The 23,836-nt window shown below is 42.4% G+C and overlaps 1 protein-coding gene across 2 annotated transcripts; it reads right to left on the bottom strand.

Moving 5' to 3' along the window:
* Positions 1-916: 916 nt before the first annotated feature.
* LOC146649433 (PH domain leucine-rich repeat protein phosphatase 1-like) lies at positions 917-23,368 on the bottom strand. Of its 2 annotated transcripts, XM_085386452.1 has the most exons (17): positions 21,463-23,368; positions 15,138-15,334; positions 14,327-14,452; positions 12,305-12,453; positions 9,780-9,926; positions 7,773-8,000; positions 7,232-7,434; positions 7,090-7,150; positions 6,893-6,988; positions 5,335-5,490; positions 5,016-5,216; positions 4,580-4,742; positions 4,134-4,264; positions 3,927-4,043; positions 3,623-3,817; positions 3,300-3,537; positions 917-2,705 (listed from the first exon to the last, which is right to left on the bottom strand). In XM_085386452.1, the coding sequence occupies exons 1-17, from the start codon at positions 23,033-23,035 to the stop codon at positions 1,560-1,562; spliced, it is 5,127 nt and encodes a 1,708-aa protein (XP_085242578.1). In that variant the 5' UTR covers positions 23,036-23,368; the 3' UTR covers positions 917-1,559. The 2 variants fall into 2 exon arrangements, with proteins under 2 accessions (XP_085242578.1, XP_085242579.1); XM_085386453.1 differs by lacking the exon at positions 14,327-14,452.
* Positions 23,369-23,836: the final 468 nt, after the last annotated feature.

The following is a 23,836-nucleotide window of genomic DNA, read 5'->3' as shown; positions in this document are numbered from 1 at the left end:
TGAGAAGGGCGGAAGCAGATCGTTGAATGAAACGGATGAACCAGAATTTGTTTGTAAAAATGCTGAAACTTCAGTGGTGTGGAACTGGTTTGGCTTTCGTCCGTCAGATACTCACCAAAGCACAATTTTCAGTAGAACATGCAAGCGGGCCGTCGTTATCGGAAAAGAAGGGTTAGGGATCGGAAAGGAAATCAGTGGTATCGCACATCACTACATTACAGCTACCGTAGACAGGAGCCTCGGCGGAGTAATATGTACTGTGCTTCAACATAATATTACCGTATTGTGACTTTAAGTTTTGTGGATATTATACATTGTTATGCTCAGGATATGTCAGCCAATTTCCACTGGAAATGCCTTTAGTCAGCAAGGAATTTGCATTTGCACTGATACATTTTTATATAGCTTTAAATGCACATAAAAAAAAAAACAGCTGCTTGATTAAGTGAAAATACATTGATGGGGTTTTTTTTGCACTAATAAAGTTGTGGAGTTGTAAAGTATTTTGCCTCGCGTCAATGTAGTCAGTTATATCGTTATCGCAAATTTTCAAATATATATCATGATAAATATTTTTGGCCATATTGGCCTGCCCTAACTGTAAGTGTGTGTGTGTGTGTGTATGTTTGTGTGAGAGAGAGAAATTAGGTGAATAAGGCTTGTAGAAGAAATGCACTACAAGTTGAATTCTGGAAATACAATCATTTCACCTTCTCAGTGCAGCTATACACATACACACGTTAAATTAATTAAAAGAAATGAGTGAGCATGTGTGGACTGTATGCAGGTGACAACCGGAAGTTCGAGAAGCAGATGTGTTTTAATCTTATTACATAAAAACATAAAAGTGATACTGTGTGGATGGTTCTGAATGAGCAAGATTTTAACAGATAAACCCAAGTCCGACATGTTTTGGTTATCTGAAAACTTTATTATATAGCAAAAGTAGCTCTCTTGTGCGGTTTGCTGAAAACTGTAACACTGTTTTGAGAACATTCATTAAGCTGTCAACCACTGATCAGCATGTAGCCACTGCAGCACCACTAGACTCTGCACACCCCGAAAAACAAACATCTGGAATATCAGCCTTCACAAATAATCATCTTTTCTCTCAGAGAACATTAGCACGCTTCAGTGACGAGGTCACTTAAAAGTATTCAACTCCTAAGGGAGTTAGTCCAACCGTTTTGCTAACCCCAGTAACTGTAAGGCCATCAGCCATGGCGAGCAAGGAGAGAAACAGTCTGCTCTAAGACAAAAACAGACAGGTCCGACTCTAAGTACCAGTGAACATAAAATCAATGAGGCTAACACAAAGCAAAGTGCTTCAAATCAAAGATGTGGAACAAATGAATTTACAGGTGAACATTTCATCAACATGAGTGTTAGAAAAGTTTCATTGGTTTCAAGGTGAAGTAAACAAAACAAAAGCTGTAAGGAAACAGTGTCAAAGCCGGGTCAGAGTATTCTGAGGTCTTGAGTGAACTTAATGCTGAGCTCGTTCACAGACTCTGTGGTCTTGTGTGAAACAGACTGACTCCAATTGTGGAGAGCAGCTGTCAGAGGGGTGTGAGGAAGTAGTCTGCAGGATTCTGGTAGTTGTGTGCTTGCTGGCTGTGTGTCTGTAGCTGCTGTTGCTGTTGCTGGATGATCTGCCGGACTTCTTCTTCCAGCTCTGGGGGAATGATGAGCTGATCATCGGGGTCTGGCTGGGCAGGGGCGTTGAAGTAGCCCCCCTGCTTCTTGACAGGAGCATCGGCAGCCTCCTCAATGAGGTCCTGGTTCCTGCCTTGACAGGCCACAGAGCCATTACCTCGAGCCTTCCGGCCCAGAGTTCCTGACCGAGCCTCCCCACCGAGGTAGGGAGAGGAGGGCGGGACGGGGGAGGCAGATGGGGAAGGGAAGGCCAGAGGCAAAGACTCACTCTGCAGCGTGACAGGGGGAGGGCTGTCTGTGCTTTGCTGAGACTGAGCACAGTTGTGTCGTAAGAGACAGTGGACGTCAGCTTCCACCTCCACACGGCTACCGTTGGAGAAGACACCAGCGATGGGCTCCTCGTCCTCGCTGTCAAGCCCGTTATCAGACAGTGCTCCAGAGAACTGCCTGTGGAAGCTGCTCCCCCTACAGGCGGGCCTGTGCGTGCCAGCTCGCCCCGGGAGGTTCGGGTGAGAGGTTGGGGGTTCAGCCTGCGGCAGCGGTTCCTCCGAGGACGCCGTTGATCCCACCTCGCTGCTCATCTCAGATGTGCTGAACTCGCTGCTCAACTCACTCACTGTTGCTGAGGAGGTGGGCGGCGGCTGTGGCAGCGGAATGCTGCCATCACTGCTTCCCGAATAAGGATGTAAACCGGGCTGAGTTGCCGGGCCAGGGCTGGGTGGTGGCGGTGGCGGCTCGCAGAAGCAGCAGCATTCTTCAGTGATGCTGAGCTTCACAATGACAGCACTGAGGCTATCAGAGCAGCCGTAGCTCTGAGCCAGAGTCACCAGCTTCTTTGCAGCAGCCAGAGCATCTGGTAAGTTCCTTACCGCCTCCACCGCCTCACTGGGCGACAACATGTCCCACAGTCTCCGGCTGCCCAGGAGAAAAAACTCGTCCTGCGGGGTAAGCGCCACCGTGGAAACATGGGGGTGAGGTGTCACTGATGGGCAGAGGAAGGAGTAACCCATAATCCTGGTGGAGTCTGTTACGCCGCTCACTTTGTTATCCTGCAGGGAGGAAAAGGACAAACAGAAGCATTTGTATTTCCCCCCCGGAAAAAACTTGACAATAATGACATTTATTTATGGTTTTGTAGGGTTGAAAACGGACTGCTGACTGTTTCAGTAACAAGCTGTAAAACAAAACCAATATTCTCTTGTTCCAAAGTTAATTTTTCTTTTTGTCTGTTTAGATTCAGTATTTGTGTGCTCTATATTGTTGGTCTCACCAAACTAAATGAATTGAATACAGTTTACTGTCAGTTATTTTAAAAAACATTACAAAACAGTCTGTGAATAGATTCGCCCCATCAGTAGTCCAAAAACTGGTGTGGTTTAAGACAGAGAACAGCTTAAGTCAGACAATATTTAGCTCCATTAAATGGCCAAAATCTGCCTTTTTTCTTATTTTCTATTATCCATTTATATACTATAAGCATGCAAATTCTGGCTGCTCATATTAACCATGGCTAAAGTTTCAAATATGCAAAACAACTCTATTAGAGTCCAAAAATACAAATATGGAGCTGGAAGTGAGAATCACAGGTGTCGATAAATGGACTTGTTTCAGCACTTTGTGCAGCATATGAAACGTGTCGTTACCTCAGTGATAATAGCGTTATGCTGCCGAACCCTCTGGTACTCGGCCTCGTCTTTGACAGTGTGGATGTGTGAAAGTTGCATAGCTTTGCCATCTCGGCACAAAACAGCCTGGCACCTGCCAACGTTGGCAGTTTTCAGAGTGAAGCAGCCACCATGCTCACTGGACGCTACCGGGTCATGTCTGATGTGACACAGAGCTGCTGACCCGCCCATCCTCTGGCCTGCTGTGCCCAGTTTCCTGCAGGAGATGGGCACACAACATCCTGAGTGAGGTGAGGCTGTTTTCCTTCCAAATCACACATCGTTTGGAGGTCAGTGTTTACCTTTGCATGGTGAGGAAAGTGTTGATGATGTAGTCCTCTTGCCTCTGGCCCCTCTGAAGTTCCTCTGCGAGCACATCTCCCATGGTGCACTGCAGCAGATAAGGCACCTCGACATTCCTGTCTCCATCAAAAACTCCATACAGAGCTTCATGAATGCCGCAGAAGCTGTCCAGAGCCAGAGCAGCCACACACAACCTGAGAACAGCAAGAAGGAGGCAGTTTAGAACAAGAACAATGACACAAAGCCAGAGATGGGGCATAAAAAACAAAACAAAAAAGGCTGAAGCATCAAAGAAAGACTGACTTGTTTTTCACTCCAGAGGCCTCCGTGTAGCCATGACTCCAGACTGCAGGGACTCCTTGGCTCTCACTCACACAAGGAGCTGAAGGTGAAGGATCCACCCTCAGACATCGGATATTACTACAGAGAGAGGGAGAACAGGACAGGTCAGGCAGTTGCTCTTTTATTCCCAAGCTCAGGTGGTGGTGTGTTTATGCGAGTGAGTCATACTTCAGGTGTTCCAGGCTCTTGTGGTCGAGGCTGAGTCGAGGATTTCCTGTGAGGTCGAGCTCCTGGAGTTTTGAAGGAAGGATCTCTGGCAGAGTCACCTCAGTCAACTCATTGCAGCTCAGATCAACACACTGAAGAGAAACACAGTGTCAGTCCTGACATGTGCACACGAGTCAGATTAAATTAAGTGTTTTTGTCTAATTTATCATCTTTTTCCAATTTGTTTTATAAACTGCATAAATTCAATTTTCTTTTTGCATTTCTTTTATTTTCTCTTTGTTTCTGTTCTGTAACGCTGGATAATCTATCCAGCATTAGCATTACCACAGCTACCTCCTCCTCTCAAATAATACTTCTGGCAGGTAAGCATTAATTCAGTGAGTGGCATTAGTACACTACAGCTACCTCCCTATTACTAGGTGAAAAAGAGTTAAGTTAAGATTTACCTTAATCTCAGGCAGCTGGAGGACTTCAGGGAAGGCGCTGATACAGTTGGAGTGGGCAGAGAGCGTGTGCAGGCGCTGACAGTTGAGAATGGTCGTGGGCACCGCTCTCAGCCTGTTGCCACTCAAATCCAGCTCCTCCAGCTGCTCCAGTCGAGCTAGTTTACTGCAGGACGTGGAGGTAAAAAGGAGTAATCATGACCTGCACCAAGGCTCAGATTTTATACAGGATGATGAAGGATGTGTACCATTTACTTAGGAATAGAACACCTTGTAAAAGCAAAGGAATGTGGGAATTGGTGGTTAGAGGTGGAGTGAGTGAGGATAGTGGAGCGGAAATGATAAAGGAACCCTACAGTTAAATCTAACATGTCCAGATGTAAAGAAGCCTTTATGGTCACATTTTAAAGCTCAGTTTATATCAGGTGCAGTATTTCACCTGGCAGTGAAGGTTTGCAGCTGGTTGTAGGCGAGGTGAAGCACTCTGAGGTGGCCGTGTCCAGTCAGAAGAGAGATGCACTTGTCAGTCAAGCTGTTATTGGTCACGTAGAGCTCTTGTAGGCTGCTGAAGGCATCCTCTGATAGGCTGGCTGCAGGGAGGTTCTCCAGCTTATTGGCCGACACATTTAGGTATCGCAGGCTGGGAGGAATTTCCAACAGAGGGTACAAATTTAGTACAAGATAAATAACGGATACATGCTGATGGGAAGAAACACACAAGAAAAGAACAAAAGGAGGGAAGAAAAAGATGTGTCCACCTCTGCGCTTTGATGAACAAGTTGTGTGGGAGCTCAGTTAGATGGTTGTGTTGGAGGTCCAGGACTTCTAGCTGTGATCGCTCCAGCCTCTCATCCAGCTGACACACATCGTTCCAGCCTGCCAGCAGCTTTCTCAGGCTCCCACTGGACAGCAGCCTAAACACAAACAGCACAGCCAACTCAGTGTGTGTGCTGTACATCTGTTAGTGGGACCACCATGCTGAGCACCATCTGATTTCCCATGGAGGTTCAATGAGTTCACTTTGTATTCAATTAATCTATGCTTGAGATTCATGTAGCTGGAAACTATCATCAAGCATGAATGAACCCAAATAACTGTGATTGTGAATGCAGGATTACATCATACGAATGAAAGAAAATCTGTCTGTTCATCCGTTTTTCACCCATCTGCTTAACACTTGGCAGGTGTGTTGCTCTAGGTCTGAATAAATGAAGTGGTGATTTTAGGCCAGACTTGATGAGCAGTTCTCATATTATGGCTGAAAGCACAGTGTTCACACTGTGACTGCTGCCTACTCCACTCTGTATGTGGAGAGGCACACACGCACACAGGCACACACACACACACACACACGCGCACACACACACACACACACGCACACGCACGCACACACACACACACACACACACACACACACACACACACACACACACACACGTTTGTTTTGCTACCTGTGTGAAGACATTCACTGATAATAATGCCATATTTACCCATAATTGCAATCATCACAAATAAGTGCAAAATAACTAATCTAATATAATTCTAATTAGAAACTTTAAAAACATGTTTTAACCCTAACACAGGCCCCTGAAGAGGTGTAAAATTGGAGCTGACAATTTTTTTTAAAAGTTAAAACTTCCAAATTTTGAGAATTCCAATCGGCAAAAATGTAAACTGGTTCTCACAGAAACGCTCAAGGCGCTTTATTTAAATGCATCATTTTGATATCTTTGGTTTCCTGTGATAAAGGCTCTAGCCACTCATGTGGTTTGGATGAAAAGAAAACTGCAACCCACAATCTCCTCATTCTGCACAGCCACGTTTTAAACAAAGTAACGTGCACAGACACACAGACACATGTAGTCAGTGGATCCTTTTAGCTGTCCTCCTTTCTAAACAGTAACTTTATGATTATTGTATGTGATACATTTAAGGGGCACGTTTAAATTGTAGCTAAAAATGTTAGGTGATATCCCTCATACAATTAATCAATCAATATCATACAGTTTCACGATTTGAAAAAAAGAACTGCCTGAAAGAGATGTAGTTTTGTATTTTTTCATTAGTTTTTATTTTCAGTAATAACTTTCTTCAGTTTAGTTTAATTTTTGCAAGCTTGGTTCTTAAGTCTTTTTAAATGTAATTTAATATATTTTAAGAACCTTACCACAGGCACATTGAAGATCAAGTAAGTTCCAATGATGCATTATTATCAGCTGTTACGTCCAAGCTGCTTTCCCTCACTTTGATTTTTGTCATTTCCCCACCTGTTCTTTCATGAAAAGCATAAGAATCATGTGTCTGTGCGATGCTCACCGTACAGGCAGCTCAGTGACACAGTTATGGCTGATGTCCAGCACTTCCAGTCTGCTGCTCTCCCACACCCAGTCGGGGACACATCCCAGCTTGTTCCTTTAGGAAAACAAACAGAGTCAGCACCCAGCTTACAACAAGCACATGTTCTGTTCTTCTAGATTGTAAATAGGACAGTGAAGTATTCTTAGTTTTTATACCAGGATAAATCCAGCACAGTCAGATTCTCTGGAACAGGATGCACCTCCAGCTGCTTCAGCTCTAAAAACATAACACAACTCTTTATGGCACGAACGTCTTTCTGGATTTAATATCTCTCTAGAAAAAATTAAGTGGTCGTACTGTTGTGTGCAGCATGCAGGCTCTTGAGGGCGTGGCCACAGACTCTGAGGAGGGCAAGAGTGTTTCTGTCACAGCGGAGGAGCTCCAGCTTGCAGAGAGAGCTGACATCCAGCTCGTCTAGACCTGTATCCCTCAGGTCCAGATGAACAATGTGGGCCAGCTGCTCCACATCTGCCACTGTCGCCTTCTGAAGCTGGTTCAGCCTGTTCGAGGCATACAGCACAGAGAGGAACAGAGAAGGGGGAAGTAAAGGAAGAGGGAAGAAAGGACCAGAAGAAACAAACACTTTAACCTCTGACCCGTTTCACATTTCAGAACCTGAGAAGAAGTTGTTAGGCATTCGTAGTACGACTGACCAAAATAATTAACCGACAGGTTCCCTTCCTTCACCGTCTCCGTCTTTATTTTGTACTTCAAAAGGCTAAATTAAACCTTTGTTGCCATTTCAAAGACCACCAAACATGAAAGGGGAGTCATGCAGAACTGCAGTATTTGTCATTGGCAATTCTAAAAATGTAAGCTACTGCGCGGACATTTTTACCTGAGATCTATGTAGCGAGCAGACAGCCACTGCAGGCCAGCCAAGTCCAGGACAGAGAGCTTGTTCCCTGCCAGACAGAGTCTCTCCATCCCTCCAAGTTTCTCTAGGACAGGGGGCACACAGCTGAAACAATTGAAGGATAAGCCGAGGTAGGTCAAGCCCTCCAGAGAGCCCAGCTCCACAGGCAGTGAACTCAGAAGGTTACCGTCCAGGAGAAGAGTCTGCAGGCTGGCCAGAGCCAAACAGAGGGAAGGGCATTTAGTCGTGATTACAGTTTTTCTCAAATGCTAAAACACATGTCACAAACGTTACCACCAGGTCCCCCAATGTCCAAACACAACACCCTTCTCTAAAGCTACATAAACACAACCACACCTTCCCACTGCAAAACTCAAACTCCCACACCAATAGAGCAGCTCGAAGCTGTCAAAACTGTAAACACTATACACAGCATTACACACTACAGCAAAACAATTGAAAACACAATGCTCAATTTGTGAGAAGGTTCTTTGTTTCATAACTGCCAATGCATATTTTAGAAACTATACAGTAACAGATCGTCGTAGATCTCTGCAGAGGATTAGGCATTTAGATTTGTGAGTTTCATATGAGTAGTATAAATCTATAGAAAATCCTGCATGTACGTACACTACTGTAACACAACTCAATGCAAAAACAGAATCTATTGCACACAACAGTAATCTTGAAAACATGAACAGGGTGTGAAGTTTTTTTATTTACGTTATTCACACCACACACACACCACAATCACTGTGCGGCATCATGTCGCTGAGCTGTTGCTCGCATCTCGTCCGTAATGATGGTGCGAGGTGGTCTTGCTCTCCCTCCTGGACCTTCTCCTCTCCCATGTTGGCCTTCTCCTCTTCCTCGTTGGTCGCTCCTCTTCCTCCTCTCATTTGAAATCCTCTTCCTCATTGGCCTGCTCCTCTTCTTCCAGGGCCAGCTCTTCTCCCTCCTCTGCATCAAATTCCTCTTCCCCTGACTCTGCCTTCATCCATTGTGTTTGTTTGGAACCTTCAGCATACTGTGCACTCTGAACTTGCTTTTACATGTGGGTACAGCATTAGCAACAAGTGTCTTCAATTTTGAGTCATTGTGTGTAGTGAATGACGCCAGGTGTGTTCCCTGTGTTCAAAGATTGGTGACTGTGGCAAGCATTTTGCATCACATGGGCTTTCATTTGAGGATATGAGCAGAGTTGTTTTGCAACATGTGTTTTAGCAAGGAAAAATGTGTTTAGATTTATGAGTACAGAGGGTTGTGTTTTGTGAATTGTGTCTTCATGTGACATGTGTTTATGGTACTGGAATATGGTGGCTACATTTAGTAAATGTGTTTAGACTACTGGTCATTTGGGTTACAGGATTGGCTTTTGTGTTTTAACATTTGAGAAAAACTGTAATACAGATACTGTGTGTAAAAAACATTTTATGCAAATATAGTGTTAAGAAAAGACTTCAGACACTAAACAGGACTCTGACATTTTTGTACTGACTTGTCTGTAAGTATAAACAAGCTTAATTTGGAACTTTTAAATATTACTTTATATTCAGTTATGGAACATAGCTGAGTATTTTACATTAAAAGTAAAATACTGTTTCCAAATAAACGCCCCGATTCCAAGTTAGACATAAAAATTGTGTTTTGCCTTTTGAAATTCCTAGAAAATTTCAAAAGGAAAAAAAAAAAAGCCAGCATATGCGCAGAAACTCCAAGCTCCCACATCACACAGAGACACTGTTAGTGTCACTGTGTACTATGGGCACTTGGACAACACCTCTAGATTTCTACGACAGAAGTCTGGTGCACAGCCAGCTGTTCGCTCAATAGAGAGATGGATTAATCAACGCTGATGTACCGTAATGGTACTAACAACAACAACTCCAAACTGATGTCTCTGTCAGCAAAATGCAGGTCAGTGAGGACACATCCCATTTTAGGCTTCATTCTTATGAAACTGCAAACCTTGGATCGTCATTTACTTACTTGTGCATTGTTCCTACTTCTGCAGGCACGGAGGAGAGACGATTTCCAGACAGGTTTAGCTCCGTGAGGGAGGTGATGTCACACAGGGCCAGAGGAAACTCAGACAGAGCGTTATTTGACAGACTAAGGCTTCTCAGTTTACAAAACCTAAAGAAAAGGGGAGAGAAAGAGAGAAGTATTCAGCAAGAGTGTGTGAGAGAGGAGGGAAGGGCAAGAGGAACAGGGCCAGACAAAGAGAGACAAAGATATTCATCTCTGTGCTATAATAAGACTCTGGCCTTCTTTAAAACACAAAAAACACACACAGTGAACAACTATTACTTACATAACACCTGCCAGATTAAAAAAGTAAAATCAGCACAGAAGAAGCTAATACAAAGGTTCAAGGACACAAAGTATCAAGTTTTCAACAGAACAATGCAGCCTGTGCTTCAGGTAAGAAGCTTGTGTATATTGTTTATATTCATTGCGCTCTTCTCCTCCTAATCCAGTTCACAGAGCAATCAGAGTGAAAGGCTGATCCAGGCCCACATTCTTCTTAGTTAGACTCACCCGCCCACCACAGCAAGGATACAGTCCTTAAAACACTGCATGATATGCATATGCTTGTGCCAAAACAATGACGTGTAGAGATTGCCATCAGGCAAATTTCAGGTTTTGATGTCATGTTGCCTTGACAGGCATGGATGCAAGAAGCCAAAATAAAGGCAGACAGAAAGGAAAACGAGGCTGTTCAGATGAATGCTGCTAATCTCTGACTGTACATAATAGGTTTGTCAGTGCTGGTCACTTTACTTACCCACTTTACCATAAAACGTAACGCTGGTCACTTTACAAGACAATCTGCAGACAGTTTATGCTAGAAGTGTAAGCTATATTTGAGGATCAGGGCATTTTTACTTATCTATGCAAATTTTGTACCAAAACTTAAGAAAATAGAGATTGTACTGTCTCATACTGATGTCCTCATTAGCACAAAACTATTACTAAACACTTTTTTAGACTACACCTGCACTACTGTCAATTCTGAAAAGACGCACATGTCAAAAACAATGTGCAACCCCTGTCGTTGTCATTTTTATCCAAAGTGAAAAGTTTTCGTGCTCTACGTCGCAAATCAAAGCTTACAGAATGGTCAAATATCTTTAAAATTGCTGCCAAGATAACAAAATGACACAAGGACCAAGTCTCAGTTGCTGAGAACACGTCTCTTTGATGCTCAGCGTAAAGTGAGAACATCTCTAAAAACTAGGAATGCTTTTATCTGCACAATAAGGTCTAAGTGATTTTCTAGAAATAATGAAAGGGCATTTCCAGATAATCAGTCAGTTTGTGGTGTTATATGGATCAATCCATTATTTAAACAGAGCAAGCTCAGGAGCAGCACACTACCATGGCAAAGTACAGTTGGGGAAAACAACTTTTTGATTCCCTGCTGAGAGTAAAGCATTATACAATTACCTTATTCTGAGTTTTAGTCAGTGAGTTTCTTTTTTAATTGACGTTATAAAAACAAAACCTGCTTTTCGTTTTTTATTTTTAAAAATTCAAAATAAAAACAGCCTCCAAAAAAACTATAACGGAATAAAGCAAGGGACTAAAGAGCGAGGCAAATTTTATTAGTGTTTTCCTGATGAGTTTACAGTGCGAGTTAATAGTGTTTTATCTGTTCAGCTGATATGTTAGATCTTGCATCTCACTGTGTAAACAAACTTTAAAGTTTGGTGCTTTCTCTGTGATTCATGAAAGCACCAAACCTCACTTTCCCACTTCTGCTGTACATGATAGCAGAAGCGAGAAATAAATAAGAGAAACTGATGAAAACTTCCATGATGAACCAATTGAAAAGTAATTAAGAAGTAAATGTAATTCATATTCAAGACCTGGAAAGTTTTTCCTCCGTGATACTAAACGGGTTTCAAGACCTCATAATCAAGCTTTTGTAAAAGCTTGTTTGTACACCAGGAAAACTGTGCAAGACAATTTTGCAAGACATTATACTTAATATTTTGTTATGAAGGTAGTGTGGAAAAAAGAAGCCAGAGATAAAAGAAAGTCAGAGAAAGACTGCTAAACCTCATAAAACCGTGACATCAGCAGCTGACGTCGCCTAATCTGACCTGGAAAACACAGAGAAGCCCTCTACCCGAGAGGCCAGACAGCTGACGTCAAATCTCTCATCACTGCTGCAGCTCTCTTTTAATCACTCACACACAAAAACCATCATGCTTCCACCACCCATGGATAACCATGCACGAAACCACACACACACACACACACACACACACACACACACACACACACACACACACACACACACACACACACACACACACACACACACACACACACACACACACACACACACACACACACACACACACACACACACACACACACACACAAAAAGAGGTAACTACACAAAATGTTTACTACCAGATCCTCCCCGTGCCATATCATTAAACGCACGGGGAGACATACGCTGAGAATCGGTGTGTGCAGGAGAGCTGATGTGAGAAACTGACCTGGTGAGTGCTGGAACACCTTTGTGAGGGGACATGAAGTTGTTTTTGAGGTTGAGGTGGGTAAGGTCCTGGCTGTAAAACAGCTGAGCAGGCAGCTCCTCCAGGCTGCAGCATGACAGGTCCACCGAGTTCACCCTCTGAGAGGCGATCTGAGAGAGACAGAGAGAGAGAGAGAGACAGAGAGAGAGAGAGACAACAGCCTTGCAGTTACTTCCATCAAACTAGCCATAATCGGGATCCATTAAGTTCATTTCAGACTAATTTTTATTCTTTGACTCTATTAAACTAGTTTTACATAACATACATACACTCAAAGTCTTCAATGATCCTTATTTTCATTATAATAGGTCTTGGTGCTGCCCTTAATCCTCTGTTTTCAACACACGCTTTTAGCTCCTCTGCTTTTCAGCTAAGTTTCTTCCCATTGGCTACCCCTCATAAACAGAAAGTTTGAATAGTGAGTGGGGCTGCTGTGCTTACAACCATCTTTGTGCCTGAGATGACCATATTAGGAATATTTACTGAATATTTAATGAATATTTACTAAAGAAAAAAACAACAACAAAACAAAATGGTATGAAACTGTGTGAGTATTTAGGTTTACAGATGGTGCAAAATGCAGCTGCTCGCATTTTAACTAAAAATGGAAAATTTGAGCACCCTGTAATGAAATCCTTTCATTGGCTACCTTGTCAGGTTCGAGCAGATTATAAGGTCCTGCTGCTCACCTACAAGGCTTTAAATGGTTTGGCACCTTCATACCTCTCTGATCTTTTGCACCTTTATGTTCCATCCCGTGCTTTCCCATCCCAGGATTCTGGCCTTTTAAAAGTTCCTAGAGCCAGAAAAAAAAAGACTACTGGGGAGCGTGCTTTTTCTTTTCGTGCCCCATTTTTGTGGAACAACCTCCCTCAAGATATTAGGCAGGCATGCTCTGTGGAGGTTTTTAAAGCTAAGTTGAAGACCCACTTGTTTACCGTATCCTGCATGTCTTGATTCTATGCCATTTTTTTTTAAAATTTTTATTGCTTTTAACTTTTATTATGTTTTGAACTTGTTATTGTGTTTTTAACTTGTACGTATCACTTTTATTTATTTATGTCTTCATTTCCAAATAGCTGTACAGCACTTTGTTTGAAAGCGCTTTATAAACAAAATTATTATTATTATTATTATTAGATCACATGGATTACTCGTACACACACTAAACTCATTAAATAAATTCTGATATTGTAACAGTAACAATGGTGTGACAGGAAATAATGAAAAGCAGAATCGGTCCCATTTAAAGGAAACATTCAAAAGCCTTTCAAAAACGAAAGCAAGGTGCTCGTACAACACCAAAACCGGTTTTGTGTTACTGGAATTATTTTTCCTGTTTACACAACACTCAACAAGTATGTCAACTATGAGGCTAATGCTCATATTTGTCAAATGAGTTCATAGATTCATCTTTGACTCCTCTCATTCACGTGCTTAACTGTCCTTTGAGCATGTAACTGAGACACGTGTTGCTCAAGATGGTGATCACTGTTTGGTGGTATGTAAGTGTAAATAGGTCCGTATGACCCACAGAAACACTCTAACCCTAACCCTGTAACATCTCTAAACCAGATTCTGCCACTATATATATTAATGAAATTGGAATTATAGAATATTTCTGGAACCAACAAGCATGAGCTGCAATGCTTAAACATAGTCTACTAGTCACATAAATCCATAGTTTCATACTGTTTTAATCCTAAATTCAAACCTTAAATTCACACAGATAATGATGTATTTTCTTTAGAAATGTGGACAGAGTACACATCCATAAGTTTGAAACTCAATATCCAGTATTATTCTTTAGCAGAAGAGATACTAACACAAAAAGGCAATTCTGCACTTGAGAAGCTTTAGATTTACACTTGCATACAAAGCACATAGCAAGTTACTGCTAGTAACCAGTACAGACAGAAGCAATGATGACAGCAAATTATTTAAATGTTCAGATGTGCCTCTGACTACAATTGCACTTTGTACCTTTGAGGCTGTCCTCTGCCAGCGGAGGTACTCTGTGTAGGAGTCATAGCTGATGTAGTAGGTCTGACTCTGGGGACCAGCTGAGCTGAAAGCCAGACAGTGGCTGTGTCTTCTCACTTCCTCCACCTGCATTAAAAATTACATTTATTGAGTATCTATCTTTCCAATGACATTCTCATCATTCAAATGAAATGCAGCCCTAAACCATTACAGAGCCTCCACCATGTTTTACATATGGCTGTAACTGTACCTCTCTCCTGAACTCCAATTTAAACCAAAAATCTCAAATATGGATGCGTCACTCCATACCTTGTTGCCACCGATTTCCCGTCTATATTTTTTAAGATATTTTCTCCCTGTTTCCATCATTAAAATACCTTCTTAACAGCCACTCTTCCACTGAGACTAAGGAATCACCTTACTGATGAAAAAAATACCCTTTTACACTTGTCACACCTATGGGATTTATTTTTTTGTAGATTCAATTGAAGACATGGGAACCAATGATGTGTTTTTGCAACAAGTACTAATGCCTAAAGATGCAATATAAACTTGTTTCTTTGGCAAGTTGTCTATTATGTGTAGAAAACACTTTTTAAGCTTGAATGATTCATTAGGTCAATATTATCCAAATCTCAACAAAGGCTTGCAGTTAAGCTAGAACGAAGACCTAGGAAAGAAGATCCTGATGCAGCAGGAACAAAAAGACCTCGGGTCTAAACCGCAGAGTATTTTTGTCCCTGATAAACAGATACCCAGCCACAGTACTTGCTTGTTGTGTGTCAAAGACATGAAACGTCTCACAAAGTACCTTTCCTCCGATGAGAGGGAGGATGTGCATCTTGCCAGTGTGGGCATGCTTCACAGACGAGACAATGAGGCAGGTTCCACTCAGAGTGACCTGACGTTTTGACCAGCGGTTCACAGGCAGTGCCAGCTTCCCTTTCCGCACGTTAAACACCCCGGACAGCTGCACGCGCTCAGAACCTCCCACACTACGAGGTTTACCTGCGGAGGGAAAGAATACAGTATGACAGAAACAGACTTTTCATAACAGCATTATAGAGGTTACTGTATTTTTTGTTGTTGTTTGCTCTATGGGATTTTGTGAATCAACTCTCTCTCAATGGTCTTCTCTTTCACAAAGTGAGAGCTGCGTGGTTATGTAAGAGAACTGTAGCTCAATAGCCTGTGGGCTGGCAGAGAGCAGTCACTCAGTCATCATTTGTTACATTAACCCTTTGCTGACACAAATTAGCTTCAGTAATGAATTGGAGCTGACTTTTGCCAGTATAAGCCAGAATACATTCTAGGTCTTTTAAAGCACTGACTACATTGTCCAGGGTTTTTAAATTCTTGGAAACTCAAAGTTACTTTATATGCTCTTACCAGTGAATAAGAAAAAGGGAGACACATGAAGAGTCTGAGCCACTGAGAGGCCTGAAATCAGATTACCTTGTTATGTAACGTCCTACAATGCCAGCACCTACATCCTCCCTACTGCCTCCTCCAGTGACTTACACACAACATCACCTAGGTTTCACCGGCCCTAGCTGACTCATCAGTAATGCTTCAGTGAACCTCAGTGCTTTAATGGTACTGAATGAAATCTGTAAAGTGCAAAGGATTTAAATCTGTCAGATATAGAGTCTTAAACTGAATCTTTTATTTTTTTGTTAAACCTATTTTAGACTCTTAATTCAAGCATGCAAACTAAACATTTGGGCTACTTTTTCCAATTCAGCTTCACGCACATCATGATTTATTGTGTTCTAACATATCATAGAATCACTGTATCATCATGTAAAATATATCTTATGAATTACTCACTGACTCCTGCCCTTGCTGGAGATTATATTCTTTATCAAATCATTTGAAAATCATTTACATCTTTAGACCTCAATATTCATATTGGATTTTTAAATCACCAAACACTGGCATCAATTTTAAAAATCCTATATCAGTGCAATATCTTCCAATTGTATGCTTTCCATGATCAGCACTAACACTGAGGTTTGTATCTATTACAGCAGGGTTAGGCAACCTTTCTGATGGCAAGTGCCATTTAAAATTTCCTCAGAAGTCAGTGTGCCATATGATTGCATTAGCAATAAATTTAATAACGCGCTATATGAACAGTTACACACTATATAGAACCACTTTATAGAATTATATTTGTTCGCAGATGTTGGCAGCTATCAGTGAATAGTTATCAGCTATTTTGAAACAAAAAAGACACCTTTTACCCATAACAAGAACTCCATAACAGCAAATGAACTGTACAACAGAAAATACAAATGCTATTTATGGTCTCCTCATAACAATGATAAGAAAAATAAACTAAGCCAATATGACATGTCTGTTAATACAGAGACACACATGTTATGTGATCTCTGGTCTCCCACTCAGAGACACAGGTCTCCAAGTGTCCAGCATCCAGACGGCTACCTGAGGACACTCATGTGAGAGAAAATCTGCTCACAGATATGTAGAGCCAAATACCGTCAATAACGCCTCTGCAATGTTCTGAAGAAGGTCAAACTTGTCAGGTAGTGATGTTCAGGAGGTGAAAATGCAAGCTCCATGAACACGCACAGCTGTGGATTCCAGCTGCTTCGATGTCGCATTAACTGGCATTAACTCAGCCAGTTAATGCGAGACAAATCTAGCTGCTCATTAAAGATTTCTGGTTTGTTCAGAAAATCAAACATTGGTCCACACACCTGAAAGTCCCAAAAATGCATTGTGTCTCGAGTTTACAGATGTATCCGTGTCTTTCCGTGGTGCTGATGCTGTGCTGAGCAGAAAGCTCCTGAAGCTTTTGAAGTGTTGGAATGTGGAAAGCTAACAACGTCCCTCTCACCAGTAGGCTAAGTTATTTTTAGCCAATTACAAGTTGAATCTGGTAGTTTGGGTTGTTAGCTAATACCGTCATTAAGAAGAGGCACAACTAATGTGTCTATGCGAGCTAATTTGCGATGTGCACCGCTGGTGCGGCCATTTATTTTTTGATGCACCTTCTCAGATTAATTCACTGCGTGTTGTGCCCAGGGCTGGACTGGGACAAAAAAAACCAAAAAAAAACAGCCCGGCTTGACTAAAGACCGGCCCACCAGGTATTAAAGCCATAAAGCCTTTGAATGAAAACAAATGCTGTTGTGACAGTGATGTACAATCTTGTTGGTATATGTATGATTTCTATACATTTTACGTCAGATAAAAACTTTGGTTGTAAGCTTCAGATAATTATTTATCAGACATTTTAAATGAGAATAAGAAAGTATTTCTTTGTGCCCCCCTTTCCCTGTTAATGCCCAACCTTGTCCCCTGGCAAAACTTTGCTAGACCCGCCCCTGCACAGTTACCAGCTGTCAGCTACTTAGAAAAGGATCCTGGTGTTATTTGTCTCTCAGAAACAGTTCATAGCTTCCGTTCAACTCATTTATGTCACCTAAAAGGTAAACCTGTTTCTCCATCACCTGTTCTGCTCTGATGATTCAGTAAGGACATCTCCTGGTTTCATCTTCATGTTTCCCTCTCACCACATAACCAAACCGATATCATGACCAGCAGCTTTACAGCTGTGGCTCCAGCAAAAATCAGCTGATACTAGAAATTAATATTAAATAAATTCTAACAACAGCTGATCAAGCTTAAACGTGCTGCTGTTTAGCGCGACATCCGGCAGTTTCTTCTTTCTGGCGCAAAGTGGGCGATAAACAAACAGGAGAGAAAAGCCGATCAGCTGATCATTGATCAGTTTCATGATTAAAGTAGCAACAGCAGAGAGAGGGGGAGAGAATGAGAGAAGAAGAGGCAGCTGTGCAGCGTAACGACAGAATAAATCCACCTTTGTGTCTTTTTCCATCCTAGACAAACCCTTCTCAGATCATCACGAAACACGTAATAATTTCTCTGAATGCGGGACGATTCCGTCTTTTTACGGGACGGTTGGCAACTCTACTAACTAACCTTCTGAATAAAATAAAGTTCACTATCAGTAACATCATAGCACCGACCCAGCTGTATAGAAACTCTGTCGTGCTAGCTAGTACGCAGTATGAGTTATTGTAACTGACTGTAAAAAGTCAGCACAACAAAAATAAACTCCACCTAAACTTGGTTTATATCTGACCCAGATAGACTGCAGGTCATAACTTCTTACCTGAAGTTCAGTTCACCTGACACTCGGACCGGCGGCTGCCTCGGGTCTCTCCTCCTCCTGCCTCCCCTCTCCTTCATCCACCTGCTGGCCTCCACCACTTACTAATGTTACTGAATCTGTGGAAGCTCCGCGATAGCCACCACCAAACAACTGAGTTATTTTTACACACCAATCCACCACGTTTCATTGTTTATACCGTTACCAAAAAAAAAAAAAAATAAAATCATCGGCCCACCGAGCAAATGCCCGGTATGCCCGATGGCCAGTCCAGCTATGGTTGTGCCATCAGTTAACCCTTCGTGTGCCAACTGTGGCACGCGTGCCTAGGGTTGCCGACCCCCTACAGTATACCAAAAAAAGGGGAGGAAAATCAGCACACCTGGAAAGCTAAAACCAGAATCTCACAAAAAGAGAAATAACAACAACAACAACCCTGAAAAAGTTGTCCAGAACTTCACCGTCACTGTATCATCTGCAATTTAAACTGATGGAGCAATCAGTTTTTTCAAATCAAATTTTATCATCCATCATCAGTTGGTTACCAAACTCTATACTTTTTAACGGTACCAACTGAATTACGTCTCTACCCTAATTAGCAGCAAAATTTTAGTACCAGTACCATCTGATGGAGAATGACACCATGATGTCACTTCTGAAGTGTGGCGAAATCAAACAAAAACACAGTGCAATAATGGCAAGCTGAACGCCACCTCAGGTGTTATTACACTTTTCAAAACCTGACGCAGACATTTGTAGTGCAAAATGCAAAGCTGGCCATGGCAACACACCTAATCTGAGGAAACTCAATTCATTTGCCATCTGCAAAACATTATATATTAATATTATAACATATGTTCTTATTATATATTGTAAAATACGTTATGCTTTCAATGGAAAAAGATTATATACTTAATTTGCTGCTTTACACACCAAACATTTCAGTTTTCTGCTAAATATCAGATGAAACAGGAGCAAATCCCAGAGAAGGTGGAGGCAGCATGTCTTGAATATTTAAAAAAAATTTAAAAAAAAAAAAAAATTTTTTAAAATAGCTAATATTTTAACATATCATTCAACATTACTTGTGTTTGAAATCATTTAGGAGACTGACATATAATTAAGATCTACTAACATGTCCTTTTCCCCTTTTCTAAATTCTGCGCATTTCCTCATTACAAACAGAAACAGTGAGGTCTGACTCTGCAGACACCAATGGTGCACTGAAATGTAGATAAGCTAGAACCTAATAAAGGAGAAGAGTTTCTCTGAAAGTGAAACAGAAGGTTGAAAAGAAGACAGCCAAGAGTTACTATAGTTCATTTCATTAGCCTGCAGCTTTAGAAGAAAAAGATCTGTGTGAACTGTTGGGTTTAAACTAACAAACCTTATGATTGGTTGGTAAAATTGTTGTCATTATTGGTAGATTGATCAGTATCTAGTCCAAAAAATAATATATAATTAACATAAACATGAACACAATGAACAGAGCCCAGTTTACACTAAACAACATTGAGGAATGTGCATTGTGTGTGTCCACCCTTTCCTAGGCGGAGGAGGTAAGATGTTGGTTGTTAATACACACACACATACATGCCCTTTCCGTCCGTCTAGTTCTCTGAATGGGGAACATCCTGTCTCTCATGAAGCAGGCAACAGCCACACCCTACTGATGCTAGACCTCAACTTTTTCTTGCTTGTGTCCAAAAAAAAAAAAAAAAAGCATCTGACATCCTGAGCCACCTCTCGTGTCAAGTTGCTGAATTTTAGCCAAATCTGGATAAGAGTTGTAGTTTCAAGTTGGAAATGCCACTCAGACATTCAGACTCAAAAAAAAGGCTGTAAAGTCTGGGAGAGTAAAGCTGCGACCTCTGGATGCTGCAGTTTGAGGCTGAAGAGGAGCCTGCAGCTGCAACTGTCTCAGAGGTAGCCGAAACACTGAGGAGGTGAAATTTGAGTTCCACTAAGGTCACTTTTCTCTTAGCGTAAGCACAACGTGTCAATGTGCATTTGGCTGCTGGGATTTCAGATGAGTCAAACTTCTTTGGCTCAGCTCGGGACATCAGAATTAACCAACTCGTGCTGTGCAAACACATACGGGACAACAAAACAAAACAAAAAACAAAAAAAAAAAAAACGTAGAGCAAAAATGTCCTCTCCTGAATTAATAGAAGGGCCCTCACTGTCAGCTGCACAACTCTATTTAGTGTTATGTTACTACTGTGAGACATAAAAGGAAAATGACGGGCAGGGGAATCTGTCCAGCTGCATTTTCAGAGTGCAGAGAAACCAGTTTTGTAGCATGTCACGAGTGTGTCTATGAGGGTTGCAATGGTATGTGTAATGGTCTATTTAATTATTTATTCTTTTTTGGGAGGGGGGGGGGCTAAAATATAAGGAATTTTAGCACATATCAAAGTCCAATCATTTCCTCCCGACTCTTATTTTGCAGCCTTTGCTGATGAGGTCAAAAATGAGGTCAAAAAACAATATCCAGCAATGCTAATCCCATAAGAGTCCCTGTTTTTCCATCCTCTTACCATGACAGTGGACAAAACAGGATCTTTTATCAATAACAACAACAACAACAACAAGAGGAAGAGGGAAGAAGACAAACTGATTCTATAATGCATCAGGATTTGGTCTTTGCTGACAGAGTACACCTGTTACCTCCAGATGTGTCTCCCTGCCTTACCCAGTTTACACGCACAACACAGCTTATTGTGCTGCTGGGACAATTGAATCCACTTGTTTAACGGTCTGAATGACCAAACATAATGACAGCACTCATGGTATGGTGAGAACAGAAGAACAATGACTGTGTAGAGACAAGCCAAGCACAACTAAAGTGGCTTGCATTAGTTTGTGGTGCTCTTACATCTAACACTGCAGGATGTTTTAATAAGAATTGGGACAACTGTTGTCTTTACTGAGAGAAGATGCCTTTCCTTCTCACTAAAAATAAAGTGCTCACCAAAGTAGAAGCGGATCAGGCAGCCAATTTCAGGATTCATGCCCTCCTCCTGCACTCGCCATGGATCTTCAAACCCCAGATTAGTGAGGTACTCATTTAAGATCTGCAGAGGTCTTTCATCATCCCCAAGCCGCCTCACAGCTCCACCGTGCAGCTGGATGTAGAGGGCCGGCATTGGGCTTATATTGATGGGCTCAAGCCATCCTCTGCTCCCCCCAGGGACCTCTTGTTCAGGCTGGACAGAAGCTTGGCTGGTCAGAGGGCGAGCCTGTGAGCTGCTGGAGCATTTAGGAGGTTTGATTAATATGTGTGTATCTGTGTGGTCACCAGCCCCAGCTTCAGTGTCAACACTTGGTCTTGCGGATTGGTTTGAAGTCTTGGGGATGTCTGAGAGAGAGATAGCTGAATGTGAGGGAGAAGAGATGAGGTCTGTTTCATCAGAGGAGCTCTCAAATGGGTCAGGTCCCTCTGGAGCGCTGTCACAGTTTGGGCTCAGCACAGAAGAGTCGGTGCCCAAACCCAACCCATTGCTGAGTGAGTCCCCGTGCTCCATGCTTCTTGGTCCCCCTGCACTGAAGTCCTCACAGGTGCTGCTCTCTATGTCAGAGCCTGAGTAGACTCCATAACAGTCTCCAGTACTCAAATCCACGCCAATGTCATTCAGGTAGACCTCAGATGAAGAATTACTAGCAGTTTTGTCATCAAGTAGCAAGTTAGAAGGCAGTTCCACATTTTTTGTGAGTTCATTCTCCTCACTTTGGAGATTTTTAATATCCACACTGTCACTGAGACTTTTCATGTCATCAGCATGGCCATTAGTATCTTTACAAAGATCGTTGAGGTCACTTAAAGCAGTAGGTTTGCAGTTAATTCTCAACACAGCCCCAGCTTTACTTCCTTCGAGCTTACAGGCTACCTCTTTAGAAGTAGTGTCCACTGTACACAGCACTGGTCGCGGGTAGGAGGGCGTGAGCCAGTCGTGGACGTGAATGCAACCCCGCCGGAGGTCCGATCTCACCCATGTTTTATCAGAGGCCTGAAGCTGCTTCGACTGCTTCTGTCGGAGGAAGGTTTTTCGATCAAGACTGAGGGTACTCAGCGGCGAGGATGAGGGAGCTGGGCTGGCCGCCTCCGCAGAGGACGCTCCGGTCGAACCGGTGGTCGGCGGAGCCCCCAGAGACAGATTCCTCTTGTGCCTGTGCCGCCTCCTGCTCAGCATAGAGTTTACCGAGGTGGAACTGTTCACCGATGTCAGACTGTAAATGTTGGCCGTTTTCACAACGGACATGGTTGCGTTTTTGGCCGCTCCACCGATAGCGTTGGCAACTTGGCTTTGATAAATCCCGTTCCTTATCGCAATCTGGAGAAGGGAGGTGGCCGCAAGCCCCTTCCCGAAGAGTTTCGCTTCTGCGCCTCCTCCGTCATCCTCCCCGATAGATGGTCTCTTTCCAGAGTGCTGCGGCGATAATCCGCTTGGCTTCACGGAGTTACTGTCACTGCTAGAATCAAGTGTTCCCTGCAGTGTCGAAGAAGACGAAATCGCTCCACACTCGTTTCCCTTCACACTTTCCATTCTGTTAGCTTGCAACAGCAGCGTAGAGTAGTTAGCAGCAGCCCGCAGGTAAACGCTAGCAGTTAGCTTAGAGCCGCTAGCTCGCCCTAGTCACTGCTGGCTGGTAAACGTAAACGGCTCAACATTAGCTTAGCATACTAATGTACAGCGCAATTGCTCTAAAGAATTAGTACGCTACATCTTCCCATGACATCGGACGCCCGTTAGCTCTCTAACGGGAGCTTACCGGCTGGTGGAGATGAGAAAACGCATTTCTAGCTGGTCGCCATGGAAGCTGGCGCGACCACCACTGTACAGACTGCTCACGAATGGTCAGAGGCACACCGTGGACAGGGCGGGGTCTCATCGGATATGAATTATGACACATTCGCTTGCTACCAGAATGCTCGGAATTTTCCCAGTGAACGTACGAAAAGCTTCACGATCAGTCAACGTAGTTAAAATAACGGGGAAAATCCTATTTTCTCCAACGCTGGCTTTTAAGGAACAAAAAAGCCTGACAGTTAAAGCTCTACACCACACCCTAAACCTTTAATCCCGAAATTACGAAATATTTACTTGGCTTTATGTAGTTTTTTTTTTTAGTCTAATACAATATGGAAATGAAATTATTTTTAGAAGTAAATATTTGTAAATCTATTATATGTTTGAGGCTTTGTACAAAACAAGCTAGGGATTAAAGGATCTGACAATATTTTGAAGACTATCCAAAAGAATACAATCAGCAGACGGACAAAGAGGGGAATTGATTGCCAGTTGCAGTTCTTATATGATTTGCAGAAATGTTTTCATCTAATTCAC

The sequence above is a fragment of the Rhamphochromis longiceps genome, linkage group LG17, assembly GCF_057381845.1.
Source record: "Rhamphochromis longiceps isolate RC_006_pf linkage group LG17, R_longiceps_female_GT1.1, whole genome shotgun sequence".
In the NCBI taxonomy this organism is placed as follows: domain Eukaryota; kingdom Metazoa; phylum Chordata; class Actinopteri; order Cichliformes; family Cichlidae; genus Rhamphochromis; species Rhamphochromis longiceps.
This window is presented reverse-complemented; position numbering and strand designations above follow the sequence as displayed.